Source organism: Leptodactylus fuscus, chromosome 2, assembly GCF_031893055.1.
Source record: "Leptodactylus fuscus isolate aLepFus1 chromosome 2, aLepFus1.hap2, whole genome shotgun sequence".
Lineage (NCBI taxonomy): Eukaryota > Metazoa > Chordata > Amphibia > Anura > Leptodactylidae > Leptodactylus > Leptodactylus fuscus.
The window spans coordinates 199463048-199479476 of NC_134266.1; the positions used below are offsets into that span (position 1 = coordinate 199463048).

The 16429-nt window shown below is 41.1% G+C and overlaps 1 protein-coding gene across 1 annotated transcript in view; it reads right to left on the reverse strand.

Annotated features, from left to right (window-relative positions):
- Positions 1-469: 469 nt before the first annotated feature.
- Positions 470-16429, reverse strand: part of UCHL3 (ubiquitin C-terminal hydrolase L3) — a 42827-nt gene continuing 26867 nt past the window's right edge. The window contains exons 7-9 of the mRNA XM_075265424.1: positions 5706-5781; positions 4276-4334; positions 470-804 (exon numbers count right to left, since the gene is read on the reverse strand). Coding sequence (XP_075121525.1) covers positions 721-804; positions 4276-4334; positions 5706-5781 — 219 coding nt within the window. The 3' untranslated portion in view covers positions 470-720. The remainder of the gene's footprint in view (positions 805-4275; positions 4335-5705; positions 5782-16429) is intronic.

The following is a 16429-nucleotide window of genomic DNA, read 5'->3' on the forward strand; positions in this document are numbered from 1 at the left end:
GCGTCTGCCTCGTGACAGCACCCTTCGGACTAAGCCCATTCATTTGGGCCTAATCCGGAGCAGAAAGCCACGACTGGATGCCATGCACTGCACCGGCATCACGTCGCAGCAGCAGCCGCAACGGAATATGCACCATGGAATCCCCGTATGAACTAGCCCTTAGGGAACTTGGTTTTGAAGGAATATCTCCAGCAGCATGTACTTTGCATATGTAGATAAGTGTTAATTCTGAGATTTGGAGCACAACTGACAAAGCCCATATTGGGATAGGTCTGAAAGGGTCTACAGTTATGTGTTTAGCTTATACCCAATGATGCTGCTGACAGATTCCCTTTAAAGGAAATACTTCAAGACATAACCTGTTCACTTAGCTTGGTTACAAGTGCATGAAAAACCATGGGCAGCAATGAATTGTGTCCTGTAGTGTAATCTGTCCTTTCCATATTGTACTTATTTAACAAGGCTTGACTGTATTCTCATTTGTCAGATTTATTGGTACATCACAATGAACATTTCACAAATTCAGTAAAAATGAGAGAACTGAAGACAAGCTGCAGGAGGCAGTCACCACAGTATGTCAGAATTGGTAAACCTTGTCTTTTTATTATTAATGTACAGTACTCTGAGATTTGCTCACAAAGATATAAAATTCATTTTCATCCTGTGGCTTTCTTCCAGGTTTCTTGGGTATTTTAGTGTCTCACCGTATTCGGGATTTTATTATGCTTTAGAGAAAGCCACCACAGTAAACCTCAGTTCATCTGGCTCACGCTGCATAAACTTTCTGCAAACTTCAATGGCATCCTGGAAGGTGGGAGGAAGAAGAAAAGAGAGTTTCAATTACATTTAATATGAAATGAGATTAGTGTACTCGCTGCACAATTCGAGACTTGAGAAAAACATGCATCTCTTAAGAGATCAACAGGAATGTTTCTTATACACGAGGCTAAAATATCAGGGAAAGGTCCAAGAAGAGAAGGTGGGCAAATAGTTTCAGTCGGGAAGATTGGCTTTGCTTTCTTTCATCGTCTATCACTTGTGAACACACATTATATTGCTGGCATGCGTTTATCTCTTCCCATTGTATGCACTGATGGAATATGGATGAAGTAACTAAACACAAGAATGGCTTGCAGGAATCTAACCTCCAGAGTTATATTTGTGTATAATGAGGGGGATGAATTATGTAACCACAACACATAAAAGTAAAGCTCCTTCCCATTGAGAGCGCTGAAAGAAAAAACCCTAAAGGATCATCAGCAGAACAGCAGCCTCAAGTCCAGCAGCCTGTATTCTGTAATAGCAGCTGTCAATGGTCATTGGCCTATAAGGCTGGGTTCACACAGGGTTTTGTAGTCAGGATTTTGATTTGGAATCCGCGTCAAAATCCTGCTAAAAAAAAAAAAAACCTGCCTCCCATTAAAATCAATAGGAGCCCATTATTTCCTTCTTCCACGCGTGGTTTGTTCCCGCTTGCGGAAAAAAGAAGCGACATGCTCTTTCTTCAGGCGAATCCGCCTTGTGACACCTCCCTCCCGACTAGGCCCATTCATTTGAGCCTAATCCAGAGTAGAATGACACGGCTGGATGCCGATGCACTGCTAGCAGTTTTGGATGGAATCTAAGGCGGCCTCCACATCAAATTCCGGTCCAAAACCCCGTGTGAACTCGGCCTTAATGAGGTTGTAGTACCTGCCTACATTCACACCAAGCCTGCAGGACAGTGAGGGGGATATTGCAGTGTCTTTTAGTGGTTATAACATTACTACTGACTGGAAAATTCTCAGAATAGTATCCAGAGGAATGTCTTCTAACTTCTTTTTTTTTTATCCTTTATACTAAATCTATTTTAATATTCTATACATTTTTAGCCATTTTAAATATTTCACCTATATTTTGTCCAATAGCTTTATTTCTCTAAAAAAAAAAAAAAAAAAAAAAAAAGTACTACTTATACATTAAGACAAAGGCCCCACATTGCGGAAATGCAGCTTTTTTTTTGTTGCAGATTTTGCTGTTGTTTTTTTTTCTTGAGTCAAAGCCAGGAGTGTATTGAGCAGAAGGGAGAAGTATGAGAGTTTCCTACAGATTTCCCATTCCTTTTGTATACATAGTTAAATTTGGCTAAAAAAAAAACCCCAAAAAACAAGCATTTCCACAATGTGGGGCCTTAGTCTAAAGGGGTTTTCTGAGACTTGCATCGTGCATACATCTTCAATAGTGGTTACAGTTCATCCTTCAAACTTCCCCATACACGCTCTGTTCAGCCAAGTGTGCAATGTTGACATTGGATAAAGGGTAGTAAGGGATACATAGCCATGTTGTCCGGAGGTGGCTTATCTCTCTTGAAAACAGAAGGGCTGGTGTTGAAACTTCTTTCCCCCAACTTCCGTTCCCATACACATCTTTTTCTATGACTCTTTTGCATGGGGGCCCATTAAACAATGATAGCTTATCCTTAGGATCCTGCCACTGTCTGGTAGCCTTAATTGTTTCCACTGAATTTTTTTCTTTTAGAAGTAGATTTGTGGTTCTTCACCACAAAAAGTATAAGCTGCTAAACAGGTCACCTATAAAAGTGATGTGAGATTGAAAGGTGAAGGTTCACTTTAAGCATCACCATTTAAGACAGTCATACCCACAATGGATTTTTGTGGGAAGATCCCTATTGCGCCACCATGTAAATTGGACTATAACGTGAGGAGGACTAAGGCACTGCTTTCTGAATGCAGGCATGCTAGTGGATTTATGGCCTATAGGAGTTGATATGGCCTAACAAACCTAACACTCCTCATAATGTAATAGGGGTCTTGGAATAAAATATATATATATTTTTTTTTAGGAAGCCTGTTATGTTGTTTCATCATACAAGTGAACTGTACAAGGCTAGATGTATACAGCAACTTAAAAATGATATCTAAATTTTCCCTACAGGAGAACATTGCAATAAATAAAGCTTATTGCTGACATTTCCAACATATGCCTATCCTCCATAGGGAATTATAGAAGCCACTTTTTTCGTGAAGCCAAGCATAAGTTTCCATGTAGCCCTAGGCTATAAGTGGCATCATCTAAAAGAAAACAATCTTTCTGAAAAACACAAACCAGGGAATTTGCTGAATTTTTGGAAGAGCACACAGATCTTTATCTTCTTTAGAGTAAAGGATTACTTATTGTTAGTGTTTCCATATATCCCATGTGGATTCTCAAGGTTCTTTGCACAGTGACAGCGCTGGAGACTTAAAGAAACAACATCATTTCTCCAGGGAGGAAATGCCTGCTGGTAACTAACCCAGTAGCTGAGGAACAGCCAGGAAACACATGAAAATGAAGGAGCAGAAGTGGTTTCCTTCCTCTAAACATGGCGAGCAGCAATTCTACCCCAATACCAGGCAAGCCTGTACATAGGTTTTATTATATACCCATTACTAACCCTATCCTCTGTCACTCATTTTAGCTCATACAACCATACAGCTAAAGGGTTATTAAAATCTCAAAGTGAAGGCACATTGCTACAATGACTTGTGGTGGTCCAACCTGTGGGAACAAACTATTTAGTGAATGATGGGGCCACAGCGCCAATCCAGCACTGGGCTTTTGTCACAGTTTTAGACTGAATATTTGTGTACCGCCACCCACTATGCAGGGATACTAAAGCACATTGCTATTCATCTCAACAGGCCACAGTCCAAAATAAAACAGTGGTGTGCCATCACTATTTGAATGGAATGCCCCTTTAACATTAGTGCCCTGCCATAACTTATAAGTCAGACAGGTTGTCAGCACAGAAAACAAAAGATTACAAAATGTGAAAGGGGAGTCAAAGTGGCCTACAGTCATGTCAAGAAATGTGGCAGACTAGTAACCTGCCTGGCATGGCTAATGGGGAGTCTGGATCTGCCAGTCTAGATTTCCATTTTCCTATAATGCTTTCTTTATATCATAACCCTATGTGACAGTGTATAAAGTATACTAATAAGCTTTTCTGAACATACATTTCTGTACAAATAAACTTTTATTCAGTTTTGTGTTGTACAATTTCTGCCAAGTCTTCCACCATTTTTGTCAGTATGAAGATCAGTTATGTGTGGTGCTGCTCTTGCAGTCATAATAGCTAGAACCTTCACAGACCAAAGTAGTCCAAGGCGCCTTTCAGGATTTGTCAATATCCATCTGAAATCTCATTCATCACAGTCACATTATCAACAGAAGCTGATGCTGGTGTGAACAGAGGGTTATATGAAAAAGAACTCTGACATAACATGGTGCACTTACTTCTAACAATGTGTCGTCACAAGTTTTCCCATGATTTATTGGAAAAGGCTTTCTTCCATCTGTGAGAGGTAAAATATAAAAATTAATTTTCCAGCTTATGCAGGATTTACAGCGATTTCCCCACTATAGAGAGTTATGGCATATAATTCTCCTGGACACCAACCAACCACCGGTGTACAGGAAAATACAACATAGCCTTACTCACATGAATGGCAGGAGGACAGGACTGATCAGGGAAGAAGCCAAAAGAGACTTCATTCACTTTATTTCCAGAATGAACTGGGGTCCTCGAGGTTACACCCCAGTGATGAGACAGTACTGGGATACCATTAGAAAATGCAAATATCCCTTTAACACTGTAGCTCAATGCTCTGTAGTGAAAATATGATTATAAATGAAGCTCTACTATCCCAAATACCCCTATTTATAGTGGATTAAGGATGTAGCTGTTTATACTTGAGATTACTTCTATACCCATCCTACACAAAAAAAGGGGGAGGAATTCAAATTCCAATTTTGTTGATGTTTTAAAAAGATAAGAAAGCAAAAACATTCTGTACATATAGAATTATCGTGGGTTATAGAAGCAAGCCTGGTGTGCTGCTAAAGCAAACTGCACATCCAAAATAAGCCAGGGAAAAAAAGAAATAAAATTTACACCATTTACTAGTTAACAAAACTAAAGGCAAATATAGCAAAATGCCTTGGCATAAAAAGTAAACTAGGCAACTGTAAAATAATCTAAACTATAAAGCACAGCATCTTAAAGAGGTTTCCTGAGCTAAATATATTGATGAGCAATCATAACAATAGCTTCCTAATATTAAAACTGACTCCATGCACCCCATCATATAGATACGTAGCTGTCCTCAGCATCTGATACATAGAGAATGAAGCAGGAAGCAAATACTTCTGTTCTTTGTGCAGAGGTGAAATAGAGTCACTGCAGCTTAGCTTTCAATCAAGTGGAGCCGATCTGCAGTACCTAATATGGCCACTACAGAGTACAGCGCTATCTGCTTCCTGTGCCAGTAGGGGGCTGTGAATTAGCCAGAGGCTGACAATGAGCCCTGACCCTTATCTTCTGCCCTAGTTCAACCCTATGTAAGGACCAAGTAAGGAAATTCACTGTAAAAGATAAATTGGTCAAATTACAAACCGTAATAACCATAAGAGTAGACAGTATAAATAATTTAAAGGGAAGGCGTGCATGTCAAGCTTGTCCTCAAGCCAGAAGCTGAAATCTACAACTGCAATAAGCAAGTGTAAATTGGCATCTCTTTTGCATTATTTGGTGGCTTAAGTTGAAATAAATTTGCAGCAAACTTGATGCCACCACCTACACATTTTAAGCCACACCCACTTTCATGCAAATTACAATGTTTAAAACTTTACATGCAATAATATAGGAATGTATATAAAATATTTACCAAGTTCATAGAGATGACCATGTAGATTGACAAAAGCAACAAAGTGTAAATCTACTTTATCATCTATACTGGGTGCCTGTGAGGGAATGAGAATAGAAACAGTTACGAGAGCAGCAGCTATACAACACACTGTTCATAATACACAATACTTCGGCCTTCTTATTTTATACACTTGGTGAACAGATTATAAAAGTCAATAATGCGTTGCGCTTCTGGTGGAAGTAGCAATTCTATGCCTTGTGGTTTTGGGATAGTACTGCTTATTGATATACAGCTCATCTCTAGAACAATATTGACTTCGCTCTTGTTTAAAGTAACAATGGAAACACACAATGACATCATCGCCCAATCACTGCCGTCCTATTGGGCAGTCTGATATTGTGGCAAGACTTAATAAAATTATCCCAAAATGGACAATTGCTGCATTTAACATGTCAGTTATGTAAGTTATGACCACCCAGTGAAAAACCCAATTTTCAAGAACAATTTATCCTTCTCCCAGTTTTCAATAGATAGGCGGATATGAACCTTCTCCATTGACGTGATAAGGAATTGTAGAAATGTCAAAATGACAGAACGTCCTATGAACAAGCCCCAAGTCAATTTGATATTCATGAAGTCTCTACTCTAGAGTGATGCATGAATGAATGGACATTAACTGAGTCTTCATCCACCAACTATGAATTATATGTTTGCATGGAACTCTTAACCACCTCATGGATGCCAGTTGGCAAATAACCAGCAGACAGTCACTCCAGACAAACACAAGGAAGGAAAAGACTTGTTAGGTTAGGTTCACATGGCAAAAAATGAAGCAAAATTCCACTTCATTTTCCAGTGTAGATTGCTGGTGAGACTTTCTGTTGCGGATTTTCTATGCTGGTTAAGCCCAGATGGATGGGCCTTAACAGGGACTCCTGAGCCGTGGAGTTCGCGGTTAGATTGAGCAGTTCGCAGATTATTTTTGTGTCCTGCCACGATCTCTGCCTCCTACTAAAAGCAGTCAGAGGCATATTTGGGACGGAATCGGCCATGGATTCGGGAGCAGAATCAGCAGCCAAATCAGTGGCACATTCCCATGCGTCAGCCCAGCCTTAAAGCATGTTCACACAGGAATTTAGTGTAGATTGTGAAGCACATTCTGCCTTAAAAACAAAGGTTAAATTCTGCCCTGAATTTGCCAACCAGTGGGCTGGAAATGGAAAGGAATCTGAGGCACTGCAATTTCTGCCATCTGCAGGGGTCTAACCTGAAAGAAGACAAACAACTGGGAAGTTACCAAGAAGAACTATCCAGATAAGGGGTGATATCTTCTGATACTTTGTAATGACGAACATGATTTTTAGCAATTGGTATACCTGGGCCTAAATGCGATTGTGGCAATAATCTTTTAGGCTAAGGCCCCATGTCGCGGAAACCCAGATTTTTTTGTTGCAGATTTTATTGCTTTTTTGAGCCACAGCTAGGAGTAGATTGAGCAGAAGGGAGACATAAGAACTTCCTATATCTTTCCCATCCCATTTGTATTAAATCTTGGCTTTGGCTCAAAAAACTGTGACAAAATCTCAAAAAAAAAAAAAAAAAAAAAAAAGCTGCATTTCCGCAGTGTGGGGCCATAGCCTCAAAGGGTACTTGAGAGCATGAAGAGTTGAAATATGTGCGGGATCTTGCTGGGCAGTCAGTTTTATGGCTGTATAAGCAGTGGCGTAACTACCACCATAGCCGCGGTAGCAGCTGTCACAGGGCCCGGGACATTAGGGGCCCGGTGACAGCTGCTACCGCTGCTATCATTATGCTCGGAGGTCTTTTCGGACCCCCGAGTATAATGATCGGGGCCCCCTGTTGGTGGAATACTTTCCACCAACAGGGGGCCCCGAAGCTGCAGCAACGGCTGAGACATAGGAGCTGCAGCTCTGGCTCCTGTCAGCGCTCCAGGATGCTCCCCCTCTCTCCCCCCTCCCTTTCTCTGCTGTCCTCTGCCCACCAATGAGAGGAGGAGGCGGGGCTTATCCCTGCCGTCCAGCACAGAAGAGAAGAGGAAGAAGCTGCTCTAGGAAAATGAAACTGAAGCTACACAGGTACGTACTGGGGTTACTGTACTTATTACTATCAGGCATTTGGGGGGATTACTTGTGTTTTAGTAACTCCATGTGCCTCATAGTAATAGCAGTTAACCCCATCATCTCCCTCACATTAACCCCTGTTTGTCTCACCATAAGAGTTACTGATATGTGAGACATTTGGGGGTAATAGTAATGAAGATACTTTATTATTACCTCCATGTCTCTCACATATCAGTAACTCTTATGGTGAGGCAGACAGGGGTTAATGTGAGGGAGATGATGGGGTTAACTTCTATTAATATGAGGCACATGGAGTTACTAAATTGTAATGCACAGGACCAGATTTTTTTTTTATCCACAATTTGTCCTGGTATAGCGGTCAGCGGTGACAGTATTTAGTCCTGTAGGGGCCACTAAGGGACATAATACTGTGTGCAGGGGCCACTATGGGACATAATACTGTGTGCAGGGGCCACTAAGGGACATAATACTGTGTGCAGGGGCCACTATGGGACATAATAGAGCGCGCAGGAATGCGTAGGAGGGACTCGGTCGAGATCTTCGGTGTCGGGGGGGCCCCATGTCAAAAGTTCGCCACGGGGCCCCGCCATTCCTAGTTACGCCACTGTGTATAAGCCTCCATACGTGGTGGCCTATCAGTTTTTGCTGCTGCTAAATGGCTACAGCACATTTTACGTGAGTGAGTGAGTGAGTGAGTGAGTGTGTGTGTGTGTGTGTAAGTAAAATAAGGAGCAGTCTGCTTCCTCTCTTAAAGGGGTATTCCCAGCTCACATACTCACCAGTCTTTACTGCTGTAAAAATCTTCTTTCTTCCTGGTTTCTTGCATCATTTGGTGGGCGGGGTTTCACATGCAACCTGCCGTTTAGCTCCACCGCCAAATTAGCGTGTAGCCCCGCCCACCCATATTGGACTATGAAGTACAGGCAGCAGCAACTCCATTCTGTGTTACATACAGAGACTGCCTGTCTCTACCATAATGAACACAATTGAATTAGCTAACCTGATAACTGGGAGAACAGAAAAAATGAAAGCAGCTCCTCCCCCTATCTGAGTGCAAGAAGCTAGGTCACGTGGTGTAGACAAAGGAATAGCTAGAAACACAGGCTCGCTCCCCTGCATTTAGCCCCTCCTCCCTCCCCCCTGAGAGCAGCAGATACATCACTTGACTTTTGAGCAGATATGTCAAGGGCTGTGTCAACAATGAATTGAATAAAGTAAGATAGTGGACAAACAAAGCAGTTTTGCTGAAGCAGTGTATTTAGGAAAAGACTTAAATCCACATTAACAAGCAGTATAGATAGTTTCCTAGTGATGGGACAACCCCTTTAATCATTATAACCAATACTTGTTTATTTACATGTGATTATGCCAGCCATAACTGTACAATAGCAATAGCTGAGAAAAGAACAAGTGAGCATAATATAAAAGATTCAAGAAAACTGCAAATATAGGTATGATACAGCTAAAAAGATGTGACAAGAAAATAGCAATCTATGATCACAGTTAGGAAAGCAGCTGCTTTCTGTAAATAATATCCCCTCTGTAATTACACATATAGCCAGTCGTAGATAGAAATACACTGAAGACTTTTGTTACAGTGCAAGCTGTGCAGAATGTTCAGTCTAGTGTACAGAGAAAGAGGTTTGCAGATGTATTGTGAGGAAAAACAACCCTTCTCTCTATTCAAATGTGAGAAGAGACCAACCCTTCCTTCTTCCACTCACTTTGAAAGTCTTGCTTTTTAATGGAATTTAAGGACAGGACTTTCCTAGTAACAGGAGGCAAACTACAAATTAGCCAGAAGGGAGGAACATTAGAAAGGTTTTTCAGGCAGAAAGCAGCAACTTTAATTAAAAAAAGGACATTACATTTTGGTCCAGAATCACATGTTCTGTTAAATGAGGCTAATCGGTCTGAAAAGTTAGTGACTATTTAAAGATTAGCATTGGATACCTGTCTTTTCAATATTACACATATTGTAATTATACATAAATATAAACTATAATAACTTTTTAGCAGATATTGATAGATCTAGCATGACCAAATTTGACTTGGAAATATACCGTAGCTGTTTTTAAGTCTCTTTACTCCCCCAGTACCATAACAATCACATGTTCTGGATTTAGTGAAACAGTCCAAAATTCTTGGCACGGTCCCAGGATGCCACATATCTGCACGAATAGAAGCGATCATCCATAGATCATTTGTGCCAGACAGAATTTTCCAAAGCTAATCTCTGTATGCAGAGAGTGACACAGGGTTATATACATTCAAATAGCTGCTGGAGAACATGGAAATAAACCTGTATTATAGGGACATTACACCAGGAACCTTTACTAGAGTAGTATCTACTTTGGGGACTATGAATATTTTATGGTCTTTCCTTTTTGGCTGGTACAGTTTGGTTAAATCGGTAAGGGTTATGTGGGTGAACAGTAGAATAGTATACAACACATAGTAATCTCTTTGCCAAAGACGCAAGTCTTCTGCTTACATTTCAAGTTTGCAATAGTGAGCAGCAGTCCAGAGAATGAGGGATGTGCAGAAGAACTCTTGGAGGCAACTGATAGAAGAGCAAATCAGAGTAGAGCTTATAGGTATCAAAGATTACAAGAGGGGGAGATAGCCTGAGATTAGGTCAGAGATGTATTGAGGGGGTAGGTTGCAGATGGTTTTGTAGGTCATAACTAAGATCCTGAATTGAAGTAGTAGGGAAATGGGTAACCAGTGAAGGGATTGGTGAGGCAGATGAGAAAAAGTGAGAGGGAGATTATCTAAACAACAGATTTACACTGGGGTTTATATCTGCTTAAAAAGCAGTTACGCACAGAAACCTGCAGAGCCCATACACTGCAATGGGGGTGGGGGTGTCTGTTGGGTTTCCGCCGAAACGATGGAGAGAAGTCCTTGTTGCAGGATTTTTAACTCATTTTTTAGCAGAAATGGGGGACTGAGTCTTGTACCGAGACTCAAACACAAGTGTGAACCTAGTGTTAGTATTGATTGGAGTGGTGCAAGACAGTTAGCTGGAAGGCCACAGAGAAGGATGTTGTAGTAATCTAGGCAGGAGATAAAGGCATAGACTCGGGGGTGAGGAAAGAACAAATATGTGAAAGGTTTCTGTAAGGTGGTGGAATGTAAATAGTAAGAGTTTGGATCTAAGGCTTGAACCACATGACAAAATCAAAAGATTATCCCCAAGTTGTGAGAGTGTAGCACCATCAACTGTGAGTGATCGGTCAGGCAGGGCGGCCGAGTGAGAGGAAGGATGTGAAGGGGGTGGGGGAGGAGGATGATTAATTCTGTTTTATCCAGGTTGAGTTTTAAGAAGCAGGAGGACAAGGAGGCTACAGATGGTGGACAATCTGGATACTCTCTGGGCTACAGATATATACTTGAATGTCATCAACTTAACAGTGGTATAAAAAAAAGGTAGAGATGGAGAAGAGAAGTGTTCCTAGGACAATGTGGGATTGTAGAGATGTGAGGAGACAGACCCAGGAGAGGGCCAAGATAGAGTACTGTGATATACAGGACAATAGGAAGGTAGCACCTGCATGTGTGAAGGCCATCCTTATGGTGTGACAAGCTGTAGTAACACTGACATCTGCAGGCTAATGGCAGTAAAAAGTGTTAAATAGAAGGAAGATTCACTCCCATCATGTGATTAATAGATCAGTTTATTATTCATGTAGAAAATGGTTAAAAAAATAAATAAATAATCTCTTAGCGATTGCCGATTCCTAGTGGATTAAAGGAGTGTGTCATATCACCGTTCACACTGCCTTAAAGGGATTGTCATGTCAGGCATTTGTGGCTCATAAACCCCTTATACTTCAGCTGTGGCTTTATAATGTGCTTTTCAAATGGCAAAGTGGCAAACACAGGATAGGCAGCATGGTGACTGCAGCACAAACCTTATAAGGTGTATGTGCAGTGACATGTATACGTTACTCAAGAGATGCCATTGTGTCACTGATCGGCACAACTACTAAAAACCTTAAGAGGAGGAAAATGTAGCTCAACAAAACTCTGTATAACAATGATCCAGACATATACAGCTTTATATACACAGCGGGTTATATTCTTACATATGTTCCTACTGTAAGATTGTATGTTTGAAGGGCTAACTATGTATTGGCATTATTCTTATATATACTGTAAGGATTGACTACATACAGGAATATCTTACAGGCCAGGACACAATGTAGGAGTGAAATGCAATGGCAAAGTCACTGGAGTAAGAGGTTTATAAATGACTAGAGGCGGAATTTCAGGTCAGTGACATCCCGTTATGTACAGCAAACTCCCACTACACTGAAGGATTCTGTAACATTTCTGCAATGCAAGCCACTTTCCAACCACTTAAGATTTTTATATATAGAACAGTTTACTTTTGGGGTACTCAGGTTAACAAATTACACATCTAGAAATCACAAAGAGAAGTACTATGGCACCCCGCATGTGTAGTGCGCCACACTCTCCCCATGATAGTGTGCTAGCTGAGAAACAACAATGAAGGCCTTTGTGGGGGCTGCTCTGAGGTTACCAAAGGCAAAGGGGTTCCTTGGAAGATTTCCTTTTATTGCTGATAAATAACACGTCTCTTACAGTTCTATTTATCACAAAAAGATAGAAACTGTCTGAAAAACCACTTTGTGCCCTGCGAGGGGCTTCATTGTTGTTGAGCTGGTGTCAGATCCAGTCAGGAGTCAATAAATGCGAGCTTCTATACCAATTTCTTGAAGGCACCAGAGGTTACTGCACACTGAGCATGTTACACATCATAAGCTTCTCAGTGAGTGTCTTGTACTCTCATCCCAATAGCTTTCGGGCTGGCATGCAAGCTTAGATTTCCTTTAACTCTTCAACTGAAGGAAAGCTAAACATGCCCGTCAGCAGGTTTACGCTGCCTGTGGTTTTATTTGCACATAGCAAGAGACCCCGCCAATCAATCTTAACTAGATGTGGAGGACAGCTGACCAGGGGCCACATGGGCTGCAACGCATGATGTGTCATGTGACATGAGGATTGTGGGATCATTAGATGTCATTTCACAATGTGACATCAATAAGATCATGTTGCAAACTGCCATGATAAGCGACAACAGTTTCAAGTTCTGGGTCTCTGATCACAAATAGCAAGTTGCAATCGACTTTGCAAAAATGGGCAAAATTTTTTTTTATTTTTTTTTAAACATTTTGTGGTGCCGTTCACTTGAAAGGGACAATACTGCAATACCCAGAACACATGACAAATGCTGTTTAAAGTACAGAGCATTAACCCCTTCCCGCCGATGGCACTTTTTGACTTCCTGACCAAGCTCGATTTTTCAAAACTGACTTGTGTCACTTTATGTGGCAATAACTTTGGAACGCTTTAACTTACCAAAGTGATTTTAAGATTGTTTTTTCGTAACGCATTGTACTTCATGTTAGTGGTAAATTTTGGTTGATGTGTTTTGTGTTTAATTATGAAAAAATTGGAAATTTGGTGGAAATTTTGAACAATATGCATTTTATAAAGTTTGAAATGATGTGCATTACATACAGATAGTCAGACCACCAAAATTATATCATAAATCTCATGTCCCAGATCTCCGCTTTATGTCGGCATCAAACTTTAGTCACCCTTTTAATTTTTACAGACATAAGATTTACAAGTGAAACAACAATATTCAAAGTTTTCAAGAAATTTCCAAAACCCATTTTTTAAAGGGCCTAATCCAGTTATGAAAGCGTTTTGAAAGACCCTTGTATTAAAGCCCCCCATAAATCACCCCATTTTCAAAACTGCACCCCTTAAATAAGCCAAAACAACATATACCTAGTAATTTAACCCTATAAGTGCTTAACAGGAATTAATACAAAATGGAGGTGAAATTTTCAAATTTGAATTTATTTTACTAATATTTTCGTTTAGCCCTAGAATTTGCACATTCACAAGGGGTTAAAGGAGAAAACGCATCCCACAATTTGTTAGGCAAGTTCTCCCGACTACCATAGTACCCCACTTGTGGGTTTAAACTAATATATGGACGCGCAAAATAGTGAGACGCAGGAGGGAAGGCGCGCCAAAGAGCTTTTAGAGGGCAGATCTGGCTGCGATCAGTTTCAGGAGCCATGTCGCATTTACAAAGCCCTTGAGGAGTCAAAACAGTGGAAACCTCTAGAAAGTGACCCCATTTTGAAAACCGCACCCCTCAAAGAATTTATCAAGTGATGTAGTGAGCATTAGTAACCCCGAAGTGAATGTGTAAGCTGTGCGAAGTAAATTGGGCACACCAAATCCAATTCTATTTTCTCACCAGCTCCTATGACGCGGATGGGGGAAGAGGGGCATTCTGGGGGATCAGCTCTGGAGTATTATCTCTCATAAGCTCTAAATATGGGGTGTCCCCTGAAAACGCTCGCACAGCTTATACATTTCCTTCTAGTCGCAGCCACTTATGTCCTAATGATTTGGCGACTTTTGGGGGTTTTGTCTTCACATTGTACAAGGTAGATTTTTATTTTTATTTTCTGGCAATGTGGCCATATGAGGGCTTGGTGTTTGCAGTATTAGATGTGCTTCTCAATGCCACCATTTTGGGGCCTGTAACTTATTGACTACATTTTATTAACTCTTTCTGGGTGGGCTGTAAAAGGAAACATCAATTCTGGCATTGCTTTTTAGCATTTTTTTTTTCCCGTGCAGCGTACACTATAAGTAACATGTTACCTTTATTCTGCGGGTCGGTACGGTTACGGCGATACCTCATTTATATGATTTTTTAATGCGTTGCTATTTGTGCAGAATAGAATTCAATTCAGGGAAAAAAATCTATTATTTTTGCATCGCCATCTTCTGAAAGGCATAACGTTTTTATTTTTCGCTAGACAGAGCTGGTTGAGGGCTTATTTTTTGCGGGAAGACCTCTTCTTTTTATTGGTACCATTTTGGTTTTCATCTGACCATTTGATTACTTTTTATTGAACATTTTGTAAGGGAAAGGTGGTGAATAATCATTTTGTGCGGTTTTCTAAGTTTTTTTTTTTACGATATTCACCGTTCAGGTTAAATAATGTTTTAATTTTATTGTTCAGGTTATTACGGACGCGGCGATACCAAATATGTAATGTATTTTTCTATTTTTCTTTATTTTACATAAAACATTTTATATGGGGAAAATGGGATTTTTGGGGCTTTATTTATTTCTATTTTATTTTAAACTTATTTAAACTTTTTTATTTTTACTTTTGTCCAACTTTTTTTTTCTGTCCCCATGGGGGATTGAAGCAGTGATCGGCTGATCACTGCTTCAATAGAGATACGCTGCAATACACGTGTTACACGTGTATTGCAGAGTATAGGAAGCTGTCAGCCTGTGTGGACGCACAGGCTGACAGCTTCATTTACGGCAGGATCAGCCAGGTGCGAGGACGGGGTAAGTGATGGGGCAGACCCGGGGTCACTGATCAGACCCCGGGCTGCCCCCTACGAACACCGGCACCCCCCGAAACCGGCACGGGGGGTGCCGATCGGCACCATTTGTTAACCAAACCCCGAAGGTGCCGGCGGTCATGTTGATCGCCGGCATATCAGGGGTTAACACCCGCGATCGGACCCGGTTCCGACCGCGGGTGTTACGGGGCATTGTCAGCCATGTATTACGGCTGACACCTGCTGTGCATGGTGCGCACACAGTTTCTGTGTGCGCACCATGCATCCGCAGTAATAGTACGGCGGTTTGCGGGAAGCCCTTCCCAGCAGCGCCGTACTATTACGGCGAATGTCGGGAAGGGGTTAAATAGGACTTTAACCACATCCACCAACTGAAACTCTCCACAAAATTTTAATAGACGATGCTCAACTTGCTGGAAATACTCATGATCATGTTATTACCAGGGTAGGCAGCCAAGGCTTGCACAGGTAAATGTTGCATTACAGCTCATTGTGTAATGTAGCATGGTGTAGCTCAAAGTCTTTTTTTTTTTTTTTTTTTTTTTTTTTTTTTAATTTTGCCCAACTGCAAATGCGCCCAGGCCATTTTTTTTTTTTTTATCAATGTCAGTTCGCGAGCGCCGGAGGAGGACGGGAGCCGAGGACATCAGAGGAAGAGGAGGTGTGGATGAAGAAGACGGCGCACCCTGAATGCCCGCCCAGCATGCACGATGCGCAAGTAGAGCACATTCTTTTTTAGGGTATTATTTTAAAACTGGGGGGGGGGGGGGGTAGTTTAATATAACATTTACGGTGCCTGAATAGCCTTTTTAAAGGCTATTCACGCATATGTGGGGCTCTATCAGCATGATTTTGCTGATAGAGCCCCCTTAATGTAACCTGGGGGAAGGAGACTTGGGTTAGCTGCACTGAAAATTGTATTTTTAGGTTGGACTGCTTTAAAGTAGAACTAAGCTTTTGAGTTCCTGGATCTAGACGCTTCCCAGTCTGTAATGTATGACCACCCCTGCCTCAGTTTCCTTGCAAGAACCCACACTTCTGTATATCTAGTGAAAGCAGTGGACAGTGTTTAGCTCTTAATAGAGAAACAAGGGAAAGAATAAATAAGGGGATTTTACAGAAAGCCAAAATATTTTAATAAAATATATTACTAAGTATATCGGTGACATAAATACGGCCAGAAAGAGAGGGGGGGGG